At 41.2% G+C, this 20,909-nt stretch overlaps 1 protein-coding gene across 1 annotated transcript in view; it reads left to right on the top strand.

The window, feature by feature from the left end:
• COL12A1 (collagen type XII alpha 1 chain) overlaps positions 1 to 20,909 on the top strand; it is a 121,686-nt gene that overhangs the window by 66,149 nt on the left and 34,628 nt on the right. The window contains exons 37-50 of the mRNA XM_045010286.1: positions 1,243 to 1,372; positions 2,915 to 3,057; positions 5,638 to 5,767; positions 6,005 to 6,124; positions 7,014 to 7,163; positions 8,113 to 8,229; positions 8,762 to 8,908; positions 9,400 to 9,474; positions 10,172 to 10,311; positions 14,267 to 14,390; positions 14,581 to 14,724; positions 17,945 to 18,109; positions 19,031 to 19,069; positions 19,186 to 19,324. Of these exons, the coding sequence (XP_044866221.1) occupies positions 1,243 to 1,372; positions 2,915 to 3,057; positions 5,638 to 5,767; positions 6,005 to 6,124; positions 7,014 to 7,163; positions 8,113 to 8,229; positions 8,762 to 8,908; positions 9,400 to 9,474; positions 10,172 to 10,311; positions 14,267 to 14,390; positions 14,581 to 14,724; positions 17,945 to 18,109; positions 19,031 to 19,069; positions 19,186 to 19,324 (1,763 nt within the window). The remainder of the gene's footprint in view (positions 1 to 1,242; positions 1,373 to 2,914; positions 3,058 to 5,637; positions 5,768 to 6,004; positions 6,125 to 7,013; positions 7,164 to 8,112; positions 8,230 to 8,761; positions 8,909 to 9,399; positions 9,475 to 10,171; positions 10,312 to 14,266; positions 14,391 to 14,580; positions 14,725 to 17,944; positions 18,110 to 19,030; positions 19,070 to 19,185; positions 19,325 to 20,909) is intronic.

Below are 20,909 nucleotides of genomic sequence, written 5' to 3'. Positions count from 1 at the left end.
CCAGGTGTACCCTATCTAGCCCCATGCTCTTCCCCCACAGAACCAGCTCCAAGCTTTCCCCCTGCCTCCAGCCCCATGGTCTCCTCTCCCCTCACTCAGCCCTGAGCTATTACCCAGAGGGGTGGTCAGGCTGAAGAGCATCATCCCCACCAGAGGCCAGGCAGATCTGGGACCACTAGAACCCATCTTCTGCTGCATCTCTACTTCTCCAAGAAGCACCAAAAGCCTGGATTCAATTCTCCCACCTCCTGGAGATTCCTGGTGCCCTCTACTTCACTTTCCCCTGGGGCTGGGGGTGCCCAGTGTCCCTGTTCCCCCCTCATTACGCCATTGATTGTAACCATCTGCATGCAGCATCTCTTCTGAAAACCCCATTTCCATATGAATTTAATGTACTGTATGTAATTGCACCATTCAGTGGAGTAAAAGAATAAAAGCCCCACCCATTTTAAATTTGCTATTGAGAATCCTTTATTATATTGCCAACAAAAGGGAATTAAATTGGAATATTGATTTTTAAACATAAGAAATACAAAGCAAAGACTATTGATGTGTATGTGGGAATGGCTTCAGGTCTCTCTTGGGATGTAAAGTTAGGACTTTATATATGCTTTGATTTGGATAAGAAGTTTTAAGGGTACTTGGGCCCTTGTATGTACAGACAATCACCCACACTCTACAAATATGTGCACTATGAGCAGTCCAACGTCTGTGTGAATCTGTTAGAATTTGTAATGTATTGTTTGCATCTGTCAAGTGTGGGTGTTTATAACTGCACACACATGTGAGACCTAATAGAGGCCCTTTTGAAAATGTATCCTTAGCATATGTCAGTAAACCACAATGGAGCAATATTTTGCTCTGGATTTCTGCATATGTCTATCTTTACCAGTCACAGCTTTTTCATGAACATTCATGATAACGTACAATAATTATGGTTTTAAACTATCAGCATTTTAGAAAAAAAGTCATTTTGCACAATGAAAACTCCTGTATTCTACTGCCACATAATTGCATCTCCTGCTGTTGAGTTTTGTGTTAGGCAAGCAGTACTGACTGGTTCCTATAAACTTGCCTTATTGTAGTTGGAAAATACATAACAGGATCAGGCTCCTAAATTTCCTCCTTTCAATATAAATGACTGATAATTAATTTGGATAATAATAATTTTACAAGGCATTATCCGTATTAGGATGTTGTATGGACCTATCAGATAAAACTTCACTCTCTTTTCCCTCCTAGATTGTGGTTCCAGCGAACACTCGTGATGTTGTGCTGGAGCGCCTGACCCCTGACACTCCTTACTCTGTGAATGTTGTGGCTCTGTATGCCGATGGAGAGGGAAATCAAAGCTCTGCGCAGGGGAGAACAAGTAAGAGGCAAAATTATGTTTATTTACTGCTATCTTTGTGTCTCTATTTGCTGCTTATATGAGCAGGGCCGGCTCTACTGTTTTCGCCTCCCCAAGCAGCACGCCGAATTGCCGCCATGGACAGCGGGGCAGTCCAGGTGCCGTTAGGGCGGCTCACACGTTTCCGCGTCAGCAGCAATTCGGCGGCAGCTTCTGTCTTCAGCCGGAAGACAGAAGCTGCGCCACCGCGGACAGCTGAACAAAGAAGCTGCTGCCGAATTGCTGCCGCTGCGGAAACGCGCGAACCATCCTAACGGCACACGGACTGCCCCCGCCATCCGCAGCGGCAATTCAGTGCGCTGCTTGGAGGCAAAAACACACAGACTGCCGCCCCTTGCAGATTGCCGCTCCAAGCACCTACTTGGAATGCTGGTGCCTGGAGCCGGCCCTGTATATGAGTGAGGGATTGCCTACAAACAAATGTCATGTACACTTCCCCGTGTAGTTCTGCCAGTTCACCTGAGTAATAGCTTTTTCGATTTTAGTCCTCCCTGGAACAACAGCTGCCAATTAGGTCAGATAATCTGCTGGTTGTAATGCAGATAAATTCTTACTAGGGACCAGACTAGGCTGACACTTGTGATGTAAGCTTAAATTGAACCTAGGTCTTTAGCAATAAAAAAGTCCTTTGGCCTGTAATATTCAATTACAGTTACAATCCTAACTGTCTCTCTCTCCAAAACAAAGAGCACATTAAAATTGACAGTTTGCTGCCAAAACAGAGGCATAAATTTGAGCTTGAATTCTGGATCTTGTCTGCCATAATAATCACATGAGTACAACCCAGGGCCAGATTTAGGGGCAGATGACCCAGGCTTGGGGTGTTGTTTTTGTTGTTAGCGACAAAAGGGAACATGTTTGAAGTAACATTTTTCAGATATTCCATACGTAGATTCATTTTTCACTAACCTCCTAGAATTTTCCAGACCTTTGTAGAATCTCATGGAATCTTCCAGACTTTCTGAGAACTACATTTTCCTCAAACCTCCTAGAATGTTGTTAGCCATGCCCTTGCAGGTATATTATGGTCGGGATGTCACCAGTCAAACAGTAAGATATAAATACAGATTTACAGATCCTAGTGTGCAAATTTATTGTCTTATATGACAGGGATAAATCATGCATGCAAACTGTGCATCAAAATCGTGAAATGGGCTACAAATGCAATAAAAAATAAGGTATTCAAAATGTTAACAAATGGAGGGAGGGGGGCTGCTGAAAACGCTCCTTGCCTGTGGCCCCATTTGGTCTAGGGCCAGCCATGGTACAACCCATTGTAGGGAGCCCACAAAAATCTGCCCCCCCATTACCTGAAACAGCAATCCTATTTGTTATTACCTAATGTACATGTACATGCAGGGGTCAGTGGAAGTCCTTGATGTGCACTCCAGGGCAACATCTGACCCGCTGACAATGACAGTTCTATATCCCAGGGTATCATAATGTGAAAGGACTTGTGTCTTCACTGCAGTTCATTGGTCCTTATACATATTCCCCTTTTAGTACCTCGTAGTGGGCCAAGGAATTTGAAGGTGTTTGATCCAACAACAAACAGCCTGTCTGTACAATGGGACCATGCTGATGGGCCAGTTCAGCAATACAGAATCATTTATTCACCCACCGTTGGAGACCCCATAGATGAATATGTAAGTACCTATATATATAATTCATATATATATAATATATATACATACATAATCATTCATTAATAAGCATTTAAATATCCTCTGTTGATATTAGAGAAAAAAAAATCTGATATTTGGATATTGTACATTTTGGTTGCTTAAGGGATTAATTGTTTGGGCATTATTATATAGGGCAATGTTAAATGGGCACTTAAGCAGCTGGGTCTTAGTCTCTTGAGTGAAACAGTCAGTTCCACAGAGTAGTTGCATACATAAAATACAGAAAGACACCAAGGCCTTGAAAGCAATGCATATTATAGTGTTAAAGTTGAGATCAAGGAGAAGATTCTGAGCTGAACTTGTCACAGTATGCTTAGTTCAAGCCATTGTGCTCAGGTAAATAGCCACGTGTTGCTTCACATAATATGTATTACCATGCTAAGACTCCTGGTAAACACAGCACCATACAGTATATGCGGCAATCAGTAGGTAGAATGAGCTGCGTTAAGAAAGCTGGATTAACTTGAATTCAAATTTTATAGTACTTGCTTTTGTGGTTTTGTCTGAATTGTAACAGTTTGTGCCTTAACTTTCTGCTGTTTCACATCAAGTTCCATGGCACAAAGATTTGGCCTATGGAGCACTATATAACTGCCTGTTATTATTTATTTATTATTGCTGAATAGGGCTGGTTGAAAATTAGCCATTCAGAATTAGTTTTTGATGGGAAATTGTATTTTCAACTAAACAGTTTTTTTCTCAAAACATGTCTGCTTTCTGCAAAAAAAAATTCACTTTCCTTAAAAAAACTACACACTGAAAACCAAAATCATGCTGGTTTTCAGCCCCAAACAGAAAACATTTTGTCCAAAACCTCAAAATTTTGATGAGAAAATACCACAGCAGTGTCTCATGGGACTTGTAGTTCCTGTGCCTTATGCTCTCATTCTCCTCTTTGGGACCAGCCGCCATTTGGACTACATCTCCCATGATGGGTTGAGGCCATGGCACTCCCATGATGCACCACAGTGTCTCTATAAAAGGAGAGACTGTGATGCATGGCTGCAGCAGGAAGCAAGTGGGGGTACCAGATTGCATAACTTAGGCAAAATTTTGCACATCAACATAATTATTGTTGACATTCATAAAACATTGATATGGCAATGTGAAATATTGTGTACAGTTTTGGTTGACAAGAAGGATTTCCAGCTTCTAGGTAGAGAGTGGAGGACGGTAATGGGATTGAGTAATAGTGTGGCTGGTTCTGTCTGAAAAGGAAAGGTTAAATGTGCTTAGTATGGAGAAAAAAAGGAGACTGAGAGGGAATCTTAGTATGGCTTTTCAGTTTTTAAAGGGGATGTAGAAGGATCAAGGACATTGTTTGGTCCAACTACTGTACAAAGAATGTGGAAAATATGTGGTCATGAAGAGAAGCTGCAGACTGTTAAGGTTTAAGCCAGATACTGGAAAGAGTGCTTACTTCTCATGAAGAGTTTTTGGACAATGAAACGGCTGTGGGAGCAGATGGCACAAATTAGGTTTTTTAAAGGAAAAAATCCAGCTGTTTTATAGGAAAGGTTGATTAGTCAGATAAATGTATTAAAATAATAACTAGTATTTGTTACTTTTGAAATTTGAATGTTAATGTGAAGGAATATTTGTGGAGGTTTCACCTTTTCTATGCCTTGGATGGCTCTGACTTTATATTCTGAAGGCTGACATATATCTTGAAATTAATATCTGGTTTAACTGAAATGGCTCAGTGGAGATACACCATGAATTAATATAGCTAATTTGTGACAGGTAGAAAACTGTCATGTCTTTATCTCATCCCCCTCTGCACACCCTTTATCATAGCCCCACCCACTGTCATTCCATAGCTTCTCCTCCCCCAACCAGCCTCATCTTATCTATGGATTTGGGAGAGTTTCCAGGCCCAGTTCACACTTACTTTTCCCTTCTGTGTATGTCCTTCCCATCTCTCTTTACTCTGCTGTTCTGGCCTTGTGCCCTGGAGAATGTGACCATGGTTTTTGTGGGTACTCTGCCTTTTCTCTACTCTACACTCTCACAACGGAAACACACCAACACCCTCCTCCCTTCAATAGCTTTGTCTTCTCTTGTTTATTCTCTCTCCAAAACCCCACAACAATAACTTGTCCTCTCTCCGTGTGAGTGTATGTGAGGAGGAAACAACCCTTTTGTGTGTGTGTAGATGTTTAATTCTTGAATGAGGTCTGGAGAAGCCACAGGGAGCTGTGGAATATCACTCTGGTGTGTGGATAGCTACAATATTATAAAGGGAAGGAGACGAGGAGTCCATTTTTTTGACAAAAGTTACAAAGTTATACTTAAAAATAATTTAAACAGGCCATGCTGTTAATTTTAGGCAGGCTGAAATTGTTCTGAAATGGTAAAGCAGTGGAGTCTTCCTTTCAATAAAATGGATTTCTCTATAGCTGGATTAAAAAACCACAGCTGGTATCTGCAGTGAAATAAATCCACAAATTCCACAAAGATTGCTCATTTACAGTTCATTACAATTATAGGTCAGGTAAAATATTACAACATATTCATCTGTATTTCTCTCGTGATTTCTAGACAACAGTACCCGGAAGAAGAAATAATGTGATATTACAGCCACTGCATTCAGACACGCCATATAAAATTACTGTTGTGGCTGTGTATGATGATGGAGACGGTGGACAGCTGACAGGAAATGGACGAACTGGTAACTTAACTTTAGCATTAAGTACTGTATTCTCATTTCTCCTCCTTATTAATTAATAGTTCTGCTCCAGTAGTGCCAGAGGCCCCCATCTCTGTTGGGGCCCTGTTGTTCTAGGCACAATGCAAACATATCCAAAGACATAATTTCTTCGTCAGGGAGTTTACAGTTTACCTGTTATACAGCTTTAAAAGGCAGTTGCTACTAATAACAATTCTAATGGTTATTCTTTCTTTTCAGTTGGGTTGCTTCCTCCTCAAAACATACATATTTCTGATGAGTGGTATACACGATTCAGAGTTTCCTGGGATCCCGCACCATCTCCTGTTCTTGGGTACAAACTTGCGTATAAACCTGTAGGTAAGAAAACCTGTCTCCTTTGAACAGAACACTTTGAAAACAATGAGTAATGAGTTAAGAGATCTGGGTGGAAATATCCTGTGTATCCTCATGAAAACTGAGCCCTTTGCTTTAAAGGTGTTTTCTTTATTTATTTTAATTTGTGGGTTTATTAACTTTAAAGGAGTAAGAAGTTTTCCTGTTAATTTCAGTGTTTCAAAAGAAAGACCATTAGAACACCAGATACATTGTCACACACATTACAGCACATTTGATTTAATTACATATTTGATATTTAATACAACATGTATCTCCTGTCCCAGGCCTGTTCTCTTCTCACACCAGTTTTTGTATCTTTCATGGAGATGCTCCTGATTTACAGAATAATAATAGAATCAGGCCCAGAGTTTGAATGAATGACAGTCCTTCAATGCTTTTATTTGACATGAGAATGAATCCACATTTGCATGCTTCTCTGGAAATTAAATTAAATACAAATATTGCACTAATAAAGCTACATTTATTTTATTAGCAATGCAAATGTTTACTAAAGTAATAAGTTTAATAAATAACAAGTATGTTTTTTAAAAACAAGGACCAAGTTTTGGGGCAGGTCTACACATAAAATGCTGCATCAGTGCAGCTGCGCCAGTGTAGCACTTCACTGAAGACACTACTATGCCGATAGGAGAGCTTCTCCCATTGGCATAGTTAATCCACCTGTGTGAGAGGTGGTAGCTATATTGATTGGAGAAGCCCAGCTTCTAGACCTAGTGCTGTGTACACTGGGGGCTAGGTTGATATAACTGTGCCACTCAGGGGTGTGGATTATATAAAAGACTACTGATAGTGCCATAGCAGAATGCTCATAGAATTGTGTGTCTTTTTCTGTGATTCCCTTTAACTCAAGGTTCTGCTGAGCCGCCAATGGAGGTGTTTGTTGGGGAAGTGACTTCATACACATTGCACAACCTGTCTCCTAGTACTATCTATGATGTGAACGTTTATGCCCAATATGATTCTGGACTCAGCGCACCCCTGATTGATCAAGGCACTACATGTAAGTCCAAACCACTTTTATTGTAGTCACATAGGATATAATTGTTGAAGTGATCTCATATTGACTGAAATATCCATATTTAGGGCCTTGATCCTTATGGTCTGCACACTCCACAATTATGGATTCTCAGACCTGTGAGAATCAGGCCCATAAATAAAATGAAGCTTAGAAACCCACATTATTTAAACATTGCTTTTACCATTGGCTTGCAATAGACAACCCTCTAGTTCCATTTCTTAAAATTTGTTTGGCTGTAGCTGGGTTTGAGCCTGCAAGGTGCTCAACACCTGCTGCACCTATTGGCTAGAATGTGCTGAGTAGATCGCAGGGTGCAGTCAGCACCATGCAGATTAAGGCCCCTCACTGCTTCTGAGTGCATCTCATGGTAATAGTGACTGACTACACATTCCATCAAAGCTGAACCCGCTCAGCGGAAGATTGGGTTTGTTGCTGAACTCAGTTAATGAGCCATTTGAGATTTCAGCTAAAAAGGATGAGTTGTAAAATCATGATTTTGTTAAATGGTCTCATTAAAAGTTCTTGGCACTGCCAGTAAATAAAATAAAATAAAATAAAATACAACGGGGCCTGAATCAGATGCACTTTCCTCATGCTAAATATCTTTATAAGTGGTTCTATTGATTTTAGTGGGACAGCCCATAGAATCAGATAGTACTTAGCATAATAAAGGGTATCAGAATTTGGGCTTTTGTAAATAACAGAGGTCAGATCTTTGGGACTAAAGAGAAAGAACAGAGATGAATTGACTAGAACTATTTTTTTCTTCTGTGGACATTTTAAAAATAAAACCACATGCGGGCAAAATTTACTGCCATAGTGATATATGGGCCAGCACTACTGATGCCATTGTTCTTTCTGATCTGGTTAATTTGATATCTAATGTATTATGTTTCCCTGATAATAACTTGAACACTTTCCCTTTTTGCAGTGTACTTGAATGTCACTGATCTAACAAGTTACAAGGTGGGATGGGATACCTTCTGTATCCGATGGTCACCTCACCGGTCAGCGTCTTCCTACAGATTAAAGCTAAACCCAGCTGATGGTAAATTCCTTTGATTCCTTGTGTGTTCTGAGGGTAGATGTACGTGTCGGTTTTATGCCATGACTAACTAAGGATTGTAATGTGACAGGCTGAGGGCCCTGAGTTTGCGATAATTACAACTCCAGTGCCTCCCCCAGGAGCCAAGCTGTGTTGGTAAAACTCCCCAGGCCTGCACGCAGCCTGCCTTTCTAAGAAGATGCAGATTGGAAATTAATGCTGCTTCTATCCATGTTAACTCCCACTAGGATTTCCCAATGGAAATCTGCTGCTCACCAGGGGTTATGAGCGCATACTATGGAGAGCAGCTGCTCTCTGCCTCTTCCCCTTCACAGCTCTCCAGTGTGCAGAGCGCCCACCACACAGTGTTGCTGCACAGAGGCTTTCCTGGGCTGGGAAGAGCAAGCAGCAGAGGTGCCACTCATCCCATTTCAGCACCCTCCCTACATGCACTCGCTCTTGTTTTGTTCTGCACACCTATGGAAAGGGAAGTACTGGACCCTACATTTTCCTTCCTTTGGGTTTGTTTTCACAGGATCCCGAGGACAAGAAATTACAGTACGTGGGACAGAAACCAGCCACTGTTTCACTGGCCTTTCACCAGACACCGAATACAATGCTACTGTCTTTGTTCAGACCCCGAACCTTGAGGGACCGCCCATCTCTCTGAAAGAGCGCACATGTAAGTCAGGGGCAATATGAACAGTAAGTGTGTGAACAGAATGGGATGGAAATAGTCCAGACTACAGATCTTACAATTGTCCTGTTTGTACAAGACATACAATACCACAACTGAGGGGGTCTATTTTGCTGTGTCTCCAAGTGTAAGTCAGTGGGAAACATCCTGAACTGGGGAACAGACAATAGCAACTATTTGGGGGAAATTTAAATGGAGTATTACCTTGCTCAGGTTAATCCCATTGGGCAGTAACCACGGAGTGAGAGATTTTTCAGTTTGTGTAAGAGTGGCAGAATCTGACCCTTTGTCATAATTAAGGACTTGCTTTTGTTACAGCAGATTTTTCTTTGCTGATTAGGAATTACTTGCCTTGGTCACCAATAAAAGCATTGATAGTTCTTTCCTCACTGAGACACAGGGTAATTCACATGGGTGGAGTCTTTTCTTGAGTAAAATGTTACGTTAAATAAAAGTTTTTAATTGTTTTACTTCAGTCATCAAACCTACTGAAGCACCAACTCAACCGCCTCCTCCTCCTCCACCTCCCACAATCCCACCAGCTCGGGATGGTAAGTGTGCATTGTAGATTTGTGGTATATTTTGTCTTATTTGCTTTACGTCCACACTCTCAAAGGTTAGATTGAATTATATTTTTCCTAAATTGAAGTAACTTCAAAAATATATGGGCCTAATGATCCTCTGACCCACTTTGTCCCTTTGCGGCAGCTCCGACACCATTACCTGCCTTGTGTAGACAGGGTAATGATGCCTGGGCCTTATTCCCTTGATACTAGCTATTTGCCAGGGTGTTGCATTGGGCTCAGATAGCCAGTGGGTCATGGTAGCATTGTGCATAGATTTTGGGGAATGGTCATGACTCTCAGTATGCACTGTGGATTTGTGAGCTTTGCCTTTAGCATATGAACCTATTTTTGGTGTCCATTGCCAAGAAAACTAGTGTTAACTTGCAGTCTTCAGGGTTTTGTTTCATATGAACTTTTTGCACATATATGCCAAGATTTGACCTGGGATGTCCTTGAATGCATAGTGTGAAAATCTGCAACACCCAGGAAATGCAAGAGATACATGCAAGAGAAACACTACTTTAATATTTAAAAGTAGTCTGCAGGTTGAGAATATGACTGAAGTTTGCTGAATGTTTCCTCATCTTTCTTGCTTTAAAATTATCAAAACAGTGCTGTTTAGACCACAGTCCTAAATGAGGTGGGTGTTTTAAGAGTTCATTGAGCTGTGTTTGTCTTTCAGTATGTAAAGGCGCCAAAGCAGACATTGTGTTCCTGACTGATGCGTCCTGGAGTATTGGTGATGATAATTTCAACAAAGTAGTGAAATTTGTTTTTAATACTGTTGGAGCCTTTGACTTAATCAACCCTGCTGGAATTCAGGTGAGTAATTTCCATTACATGCTTTTTGCAGAAATTAAACAAACAAACCAACAAACTTGAATTCGTAAAGTCTCCTCTACCTTTTTCTACTGTATAGGATTTCTGCCAATTATTCTGGTACTATGTTGAGTGTATATATATGTGCACTGTGCTGTACAAACATAAAGGAAAACACAGTCCCGTTTAAAAGAGTAGATACCCTGAAAGACAAAAGACAGATGGCAAGCAGATGAAAGGAAATCAGCATACAGGCAGAGTGGTCAGGGTGCTTTGTGGCCAATGTAATGTTAGTTGCTTGTTTTTGCTTCTTTGTGCATATAAAATATCCTCAGCTGCTCCTCTCCATAGTTGTTATGAATGGGCTAATTTTTGTGTCACAGCAGAAGTGGGTGTTGAGAAGGAGTGTGGTGATGAATGAGGGTAATGTCTTGGTGTGTCAGTTCAGAAAGGATGGTGCATGTGCAGTGGGCAGAAGAAAGCATGGAGACAGTTGCAGGAGAGTTGGAGAAAAGGATTCACTGGATAAATTGGATGCATCTTTAAAGAGAAAGCTATAAGGAATAGTGGGGAGGCTGAAATGTCTTGTCTTCCTCCTGGGTTTCTCCGTGTGTCTCTGCCAGACTCCTGAGGAGCTTTTAATTATGTCTTATGTTAATTTCCCCATGGTCAAGACCCTGCATCATGACTGTTTTCCTTCTAGATAAGGGGAACTGGATAGGAGCTCTGTCCTGCTCTCATAAGCATTGCTCTTTGATTAGCCAGAGGTGAATGGCATGAGTAAGAATGTCTCTGGAGCTTTGCCATCACCGCTTGGTGCAAGACCATCTTCCCATGTAGGAAGGAAGAGAGTGATTTTCCTTGGAAGGATGTTTTATTTCTGTTTTCCTGAAATGCAGCACCCAGTTATCTTGCTCATGAACAGTTCTCTCCTCCTCCATGCATGCCTTTAGGTAATTGGTCCCCCCTATTTCATTCTGCAGACGTACTTCTAGAGAGAAAAATCTCCTCCAGTATCTCCATCCTGCCTAGCTATAACCTCACACTGCTTGGTTTTCAAACATTTTTTCTTCTTTGGCCCAATAGGAGAGTTGCTGCAAATTAGCTATTGGAGGAGAATAGCTGTGAACTTCCTGGGCTTATTAGGGAAAGACTTAAAGCTCCTTTCCTCTTTTGTCCTGGGCTAGTTACACACATTCTTAGTTCTTCATTTTAGACATTTATGAGGATTAAAAAAGATAAACTTATTTCAGTAAGTGTGAATACTTAGACATCTGCTCAGGACCAGCTTAGTAAGGCATGCTAATAATAGAAATGGGACAGTCTAGAAGAAAGGAGAGTAGCAAAATATGGACCCTGGACTTCAGAAAAGCAGACTTTGACTTCCTTAGGGAACTGAGGGCAGGATCCCCTGGGAAGCTAATATGAGGGGGCAAGGAATCCAGGAGAGCTGGCTGTATTTTAAAGAAGCCTTATTGAGGGAGCAGGAACAAACTATCCTGATGTGCAGAAAGAATAGCAAATATGGCAGGCGACCAGCTCGGCTTAACAGTGAAATCTTCGGGGAGCCTAAACTCAAAAAAGAAGCTTACAAAAAGTGGAAATTTGGACAGATGACTAGGGAGGAGTATAAAAAGATTGCTAGAGCATACTGAGGTGTAATCAGGAAGGCCAAAGCACAACTGGAGTTGCAGCTAGCAAGGGATGTGAAGAGTAACAAGAAGGGTTTCTATGGGTATGTTAGCAACAAGAAGAAGGTCAGGGAAACTCTGGGATACTTACTGATTAGGGAAGGCAACCTAATGACAGATGATGTGGAAAAACCTGAAGAACTCAATGCTTTTTTTGCCTCAGTCTTCACAGACAAGGTCAGCTCCCAGACTGCTGCACTGGGCAACACAGTATGGGGAGGAGGTGAGCCGCCCTATATGGTGAAAGAACAGGTTAAGGACTATTTAGAAAAGCTGGACGTGCACAAGTCCATGGGTCCAGATCTAATGCATCGAAGAGTACTGAGGGAGTTGGCTGATGTGATTGCAGAGCCATTGGTCATTATATTTGAAAATTCATGGCAATCAGGGGAGATCCCAGACAATTGGAAAAAGGCAAATATAGTGCTCATATTTAAACAATGGGAAGAAAGAGAATGTGGGTAACTACAGACCGGTCAGCCTCACTTCAGTCCCTGGCAAAATCATGGAACAGGTACTCAAGGAATCCATTTTGAAGCACTTGGAGAGGAGGAAGGTGATCAGGAACAGTCAACATGGATTCACTAAGGGCAAGTCATGCCTGACCAACCTGATTGCCTTTTATAATGAGATAACTGGCTCAGTGGATATGGGAAAAGTGGTGGGTGTGATATACCTTGACTTTAGCAAAGCTTTTGATACAGTCTCCCACAGTATTCTTGCCAGCATGTTAAAAAAGTATGGATTGGATGAATGCACTATAAGATAGATAGAAGCTGGCTAGATTGTTGGACTCAACAAGTAGAGAGCAACGGCTCGATGTCTAGTTGGCAGTCGGTATCAAGCGGAGTGCCCCAGGGGTCAGTTCTGGGGCCGGTTTTGTTCAACATCTTTATTAATGATCTGGATGATGGGATTCATTGCACCCTCATCAAGTTCGCAGATGACACTAAGCTGAGAGGAAAGGTAGATACACTGGAGGGTGGGATCCAGAGTGACCTAGACAAATTGGAGGATTGGGCCAAAAGAAAACTGATGAGGTTCAACAAGGACAAGTGCAGAGTCCTGCACATAGAAAGGAAGAATCCCATGTACTGCTACAGGCTGGGGACTGACTGGCTAAGCAGCAGTTCTGCAGAAAAGGACCTGAGGATTACAGTGGATGGGAAGCTGGATATGAGTCAGCAGTGTGCTCTCGCTGCCAAGATAGCCAACGGAATTTTAGACTGTATTAGTAGGAGCATTGCCAGCAGATTGAGGGAAGTGATTATTCCTCTCTATTTCACTCTGGTGAGGTCACACCTGGAGTATTGTGTCCAGTTTTGGTCCCCCCACTACAGAAGAGATGTGGACAAATTGGAGAGAGTACAGCGGAGGGCAACAAAAATTATTAGGAGGCTGGTGCACATGACTTACAAGGATAGGCTGAAGGAACTGGGCTTATTTAGTCTGGAGAAGAGAAGAGTGAGGGAGGATTTGATAGCAGTCTTCAACTACCTTCCAAAGAGGATGGAGCTAGGCTGTTCTCAGTGGTGGCAGATGACAGAATAAGGAGCAATTATCTCAAGTTGCAGTGGGGGAGGTCTGGGTTGGATATTGGGAAACACTATTTCACTAGGAAGGCGGTGAAGCACTGGAATGGGTTACCTAGGGAGGTGGTGGAATCTCCATCCTTAGTGGCTTTTAAGGCCCGGCTTGACAAAGTCTTGGTTGGGATGATTTAGTTGGTGTTGGTCCTGCTTTGAGCAGGGGGTTGGACTAGATGACCTCCTTAGATCTCTTCCAACCCTAATCTTCTATGACTACAAGGAAATGCAAAATGAAATATACATTATATACATAGGCAGAACATTCACTCTAGGTTTACATGGATATATACAAATGTACAAGATGAGTTAATGTTCCAGTTCAGGAAGTGTATTATACTGTTTGTATCAAATGACTGAAATTCTGGCACATTCCCTATTAATTGCTATGTCATGAGCTTCTTGCATTTTTTTGTAATCTTTAACAGTTTTTATAAGTGCTGTATCCCCAAGATGAACTAGAGAATCAGCACTAAATATGGTGCCACCATAGTTCTAACAAGTATTTTCTAATTAACGCATTAACTAATAACTTTACCATTGTTATATCTATATTTACATATAACTTCAGTCATGGGTTTCCTGTTTCAATGGTGACTGACAACATAATTCACTTTAGTGGAGAGATCACTTGAAGCCACACTGGTCAAAGGCTGAACACTGTGCTGCATTTCATTTCAGGTTTCCTTTGTGCAGTACAGCGACGATGCAAAGTCTGAGTTTAAACTGAATACATATGATGATAAGGCCCAGGCTCTAGGAGCACTTCAGAATATTCGGTACAAAGGAGGAAATACAAGAACAGGTGCGTCTGGTGAATAACAATGTATTCCTTCCCAATAATCCGTTTTTTGAAAACCTATTTGTTATCTTAATCCTCTATAGTTTAAGGTTAGGCCTTTATGTTCTACTCTTATTAGTTGTATTCGTTCTTCAAAGCAAATATTTTCAGTGGCAAATGTGGCATGAGTCCTCATTCTTTGTGCAATTTGCAGGCAAAGCCCTTACATTTATCAAAGAAAAAGTCTTGACTTGGGAGAGTGGGATGAGGAGAGGTGTGCCCAAGGTACTTGTTGTTGTCACAGACGGTCGGTCGCAGGATGAAGTTAAGAAAGCTGCAGCAATCATACAGCACTCTGGTAAGCAACCTGTAGAATGAAGTTGAGTCTGACATTCATTTTACTAAAGGGTTTAAGTCATGCAATTTAACATATGGGTATATAACAGTATCAGGTATTGTTGGTCCTTTATTCATCCTAAATAGGTAGTGGTTCCTGAGAGAGACATTCGAATTACAAGTATGACTTGCATCTGACGAAGTGGGTATTCACCCACGCTAGCTCATGCTGCAAAATGTCTGTTAGTCTATAAGGTGCCCAGGGCCGGCTCTAGACCCCAGCGCGCCAAGCGCACGCTTGGGGCGGCATTTTGCCGGAAGGGCGGCAGGCGGCTCCGGCGGACCTTCCGCAGTCATGCCTGCGGGAGGTCCACCGGAGCCGCGGGAGCAGCGGACCATCCGCAGGCACGTCTGCAAGAGGTCCCCCGGAGCCGCGGGACCAGCGTGCTTGGGACAGCCAAATTCCTAGAGCCACCCCTGAAGGTGCCACAGGATTCTTTGCTGCTTTTACAGATCCAGACTAACATGGCTACCCCTCTGATACTATTCGAATTACAGTATATGATTTGAAATGTCTCAAACTATTTTAAGAATATTAAGATTGACTAGACCTAATTCTGGCCTCTTCTCTCTCTGTGGACAGAGCAGCCTTAAACAGTTTGCTGGGAATTCCCCTTACATAGTTACAGAACTTGTCCTATATCACTCTTGGCCCCTATTCGGGAGGCAGGGGCATTATTAAGTGCACTTCAGTCCAATGATCCTGATCTGCTGGAAAGGCCCTTAGAGCATTTTTAATGCAGGCACAAGTTACAGCAGCCCTTCATTTACTCTACCTTGAGCAGGGGTCTGACTAGGCCCCGGCTCTCCCACCCCGGTTTTGAGGAGGAGGTGGCCAGCTATGGTCCCTCCTTAGATGGACCAAGTGTAATTTAACTGAGGCTCTAGTTCTCCAATTATGCATTTTTAGTGCATATTTTGATATACAGTATAAGCAGCCTGGTGATTAATTTCCTATAGAAGCATTTGTTGTGCTTCCTTACCTTAGCTCTGTTTCTTTGTCTCTGTTGATTAAGCCTCAGATTGCTTCGTTACCTTGGAATTCTGTATTTGTCCTCCTTGGGTTTCATATTAGCTATTAAAATTGTTAAATTGGCCAAATTCAGCCCTAATATAAGCAAGCATGCTAAAATCATAGTTACAGGGCTGATTGTAGCCCTCAACTTGTGTTTATATCGTACCTGTTTTGATTGCTAATACTTACTGAAAACAAGAACAACAACAAACAACCAAAGGCTTAAGAAAGCTTAAAGTGCATAATAAAGGCAGTTATATCATATTTGTTGAGCAATACATGTGACTGCTGCCATCAGTGTTTGGGCTGAAGCCAGCATTTGAAATGGTACTTCTTGGGAGAATCACTTTTGCATTCTGAACTGTTTGGTGGAAAGTCCCTTTCCTTCTGCCTCATCTTTTCCCCAGTCTTCAGGTGTATCAGGGAGGTGACAAAGAAAGTGGTAGATGGGATTTATTGATAGGATGAAGCAGTGAGAGAAGGAGGAGAAGGAAATGGGAGAGAGATATAGGCAGAGACAAAATTATGCAAAGTCCAGAAGCTGAAGAAGATAAGCTAACATTGATGTGCAAAGCAAGAAGATGCCATTGGAAGGATTTGAAGAGGAGAATGACATGGTCTAAGACTGAGATGATGAAGATGATGTTAGCCAGGGTGATTTGGATGGACCGTGGGAATAAGATGGAAATCAAGAAGCACAGAAATTAGGATACTTCAACAATCAAGGCAGGACATAACCAAAGTATGGATAAGGATTTTAGACATAGGGACAGAAAGGAAGAGTCAGATTTTTGAGATGTTGTAGAACAAATAGGATTCGGTGGCAGCCTGTATGTTTTGTGAAAGAGTAAGGAGGCTGTCTTAGCAAGGTTGTGAGCTTGGATGATGGGGAAGATGATGATATTGTCCAATGGCATTGGAAGAAGGGGAGCGAGTTTTGGAAAAGACATGAGGAGCTCATCATAAGCCTTGTTGAGTTTAATTAGGTGATATGATCTCCAGAGTATATATCAGAAATATAGTCAGATGCAAGACTGATGGAACAGGAGAGGTCAGGGATAGAGAAGATTTGTGAACTGTTGGCATGGAGATGACAGTTGAAGCTTGGTGAGTGGATGAGTAGCTCAGGGATAAGCTATAAGAAAAACAGGAGAGGACCAAATAGCAGAGTCTTGCGGGTTGCCAAAAGTGTGGAAGAGGAGAGGAAGAAGAGAACTAGAAGGAGCAACCTGACAGGCAAGAGAGGAATCCTGGATGAGAGAGTGATCAACAGTGTCTAAAGTGGAAGAGTATTTTTTTTAATCATCCTTTTTATTGAAGAGCAGAGCCTAACTATTTTTGATTAGTTTGTCTTGGGAGTAACCCAGAGCTGTTATGCTCTTCATTTCTCCTCAAATGCCTTCCCGTAATGTTTTCAAGGATCCCTCTCATAAGATGAACCTGTACATTAGAAAATAGTTTCATTTTCAGCTTCCAGGGGTTTATATAATAGTTGTTTAATACCAGAAAATTCAGGGTTTCTATTCAGTGTCTTCATTGGCATGAGTTTCTTCACCCTCTTCTTGCAAAAGGAAATGTTCAGAATAGTATACTTTCCTCTTCTTGATTCAGGGAGATTGGCTGGGCACTTCTGATCTAAATTGTGTACTTAGGTTTAGTATGTCTCTTCCTTGGGTGTTCAGTCATCTAACTCATAGATTCATCCATTTCAGCCATTTATTTAGCAGCAAGAAGACCTCATAAAAAGACTCCTTCTGCCTATTTCAAACAGCTTTGTGCAGCTGAATGATTCCATAACAGAACTTCCCTTCCCTGCAGTACATGAGCCCTTTGCGCCTTATTTTTGCCGTCACTTTAAGTTATTGCTTGTTCTGTTTCATCAAGGTAATGGAGAAAGAGTTTCTCCATTTGGCATCCCTTGGTCAAAAGTATATTGAATACTCTTCTCCATTGGGTTTGACTTTATTCTGTATTTTATCCAGGAAGTGCAAAGGGACTGGGTTCAACCAAAAGTATATTCTACTTGCATTATTTGGTTCTTGTATTTTTTAACAGAGAATACAGTAGCTCTACATGATTGGGATTTGATATTGAGTTACTGAGCCAATGATAATGTATAAGCATGTATATTCATTGCATTTTCATATAACAAACATTATTTTTGCAGGTTTCAGCGTCTTTGTTGTTGGTGTAGCTGATGTGGATTACCATGAGCTGTCAAAGATTGCCAGCAAACCCAGTGAACGTCATGTATTTATCGTTGATGATTTTGATGCCTTTGAAAAGATTGAGGAGAACCTCCTCACTTTTATTTGTGAGACAGCTACCTCAAGTAAGTAAGAGACAATGTTTCTCTCACAAGCTAGTAAATTTGACTATGTACTGCTACAACTCTCATGTCAAGGCTTTCCCATTTACACCTTTTTAAAGAAATGTTAATATATATTTCCAGTGAGCAAGTGCATGTTTCTTATTTAAGTGGTTATTATATTTTTATCTTATCTCCCACCCTGAGATGATACTCTATTAAAAAGTGAATAAACAGTAAGTGACAATTATTTTTCTTTGAAGAGCTAGTAGAATGGTAGCTAAAATGGACTTCTGGATGTGACAGATTTCCTCTTTACCACTGTTTTTTGGCTGCATTGGGGATGTAGCTAACCAGTGTCTAATATTACTTTTATAAAGATCTAAAATAAAATCTATCTGTTTTCAAATCTGGAGTCCTTCTATGGCAAAAAGAAAAAAAAAGGGAAAATATTTGTACATTTGTATCATCTGCAACTATGTGTTCCCATATTGCCTCCTCCACATACTACTAAGAAGCCATATAAATCTGCAGTTTTTCCTTGTGAATCTGAGGAATAATATGCAGTCTGACTCATGCATAAAAGATCCATGGAAAGATTGTGTCATTGTGCCCATTTCTTTTTATGAATTGGGCTCTTAAAATAAAATATACTTGAAGCTCATCTGTTTGCTATTCCTTATATTCCAGCATGGTAGAAATAGTACATTAAAAAGCCTCATAAATAAGGATTTGAACATTTCACCAACATAATTGGAAATCTACAGCTTGATCTTGAGCAGAATAAAGCTTAGGATCACAAACAGATGATAATTATTGTAGTGGCAGATGTTGGCTGGTAATTAACAATAGTTCAAACTTACGGGAATAAATCTTTTGAAAATATTTGTATGTTCATGATTCCATTTGAATTTTTTAAAATAACACAGTTTTCATCTGTTTCAGCTTGCCCTCTCATTTACTTGGAGGGATACACTTCACCTGGTAAGAATCATATACAAACATCCTAGCATAGGATAATCCTGAAGGTTTTTGTTTTTTGTTTTTTATTTATCACGATTTCTCCAAATTGTGTTTCTCTCCCTTCCCCCTCAAAAAAGGTTTCAAGATGTTGGAATCATACAACTTAACAGAGAAGCATTTTGCCTCTGTACAAGGAATATCATTGGAATCAGGATCCTTCCCTAGCCACGTGGCATACAGACTCCATAGAAATGCTTTCCTCAGTCAGCCTGCATCGTAAGTTATCTGTGTAACCTGTTTTCCTGGAACACTTTATATAGGGGGGAAAGTGGGGAAGGATAATAGAATTTATAGGTAATGGTATTAATACCTGCTGGAGGATGAGTTTTATTTTGTTTTTGTTTTTACTGAAGCCCAAGAAATACACTCCAAAGAATGTGCGACCATTGCTCTGATTAAACATTATTCAGTTCCTTCATTAGAGGTCCTTATATTGGTAATTCCAGCTTCATGGTGATGATTATTATTATTTGTATTACTGTAGTGCCTAGGAGTCCCAGTCATGGACCAGGACCCCATTCTGCTAGGCACTGTATGAACACAGAACAAAGAGACAGTCCCTGTTCTTTTCTCAAGAGGATGCCTCATATAACCAGGCCTACTTTAGTTAATTAATTTAATTCACATTACAGGCCCTACACAATAAAAAAATGCCCTCTGTGGCTACTTGTACAAAGAAATCACTTAGCCAGAGAGACTGTTTTTGATTCTGAAGGATAAGTGCCATTTGTTTAGCAGTTGTAACAGGCAACACATTTCTGCCTGTGGTCACAATGCCCCAGGTATGTGACACCACCCAGCTCAGTCACCATATTGGACAAATGGAGAATTTTTCAGGGAGCTATGGCCTGAAGCAAGTCTTCCCTAGCTGACCACTCTGTTCTAGAGCTCAGCTAGGGAGATACTGAGAGGGGTCATGTGGGACCCTCACAAAAAACAGAGTTAGCTAGAATAAGAGGAATCATAGAATCATAGAAGATTAGGGTTGGAAGGGACCTCAGAAGATCATCTAGTCCAACCCCCTGCTCAAAGCAGGACCAATCCCCAGAAGTCCAGTCATGGAGGAGAAACCCCTTTCCCCTCCCAACCATGAAGGGAGGATCCAGAAGATTCTTCTCTTCCCACTCAGGTAAAATTTAGAATTTAGCGTTGCTCTGCCAGAGGGCACGTCTAGAGCCAGTCCACCCTTCCCCCTCCCCATTTTTTATATCATGTAATTCTAGTTGTCCAGTTATGGGAACTTTTGACAGCTGTTCAACCCTATCAGAATGGATAGAAGGGGGCAGACCAAACATAGAAGAATTGCCAAATACAAGGAATAAATTTAAACAGGCTCTTTCCCCTTCCCCTTGCCAGCTTGCTCAACTCTCAGTGTGCCACGGTGGAGTATTTGGGGACTTTTTTTTTTGTCTTCTTTGGTCAGCCAGTCTTTCTCTTTGATAGCTTGTCCTGGGAAAGAGAAAAGCTCTATGGTTTTCTGGATATTGCAGGACTCATAAAGTGCAGATAGTTTGCATTCAGTAGAATCTTATAGCTTGCTTTACCATTTTATTAAGTCAAAGTCTGCACCTAAGTGGGACCTGATTAAGATGTCTTCTGTGTATTCAGATTAGGAAAAATATTGAAGAGTTCACTGGCTGACTGTAGGTAGGTAGAGAGAGAGAGAGTGCAAGCAAAAATAGCCTTTGTGGGATCTTCCTGATACATATATATTATATAAAGCCAGAAAATTAAATTCAATTTAAACTGTAGTGTTCAGGAAAACAATGCTCCCTAGGAATCCTAATGGCACAGTTGCATT

Source organism: Mauremys mutica, chromosome 3, assembly GCF_020497125.1.
Source record: "Mauremys mutica isolate MM-2020 ecotype Southern chromosome 3, ASM2049712v1, whole genome shotgun sequence".
Taxonomy (NCBI): Eukaryota; Metazoa; Chordata; order Testudines; family Geoemydidae; genus Mauremys; species Mauremys mutica.
The sequence above is the reverse complement of the archived record's forward strand: the minus strand, read 5'-3'. Positions and strand labels throughout refer to the sequence as shown.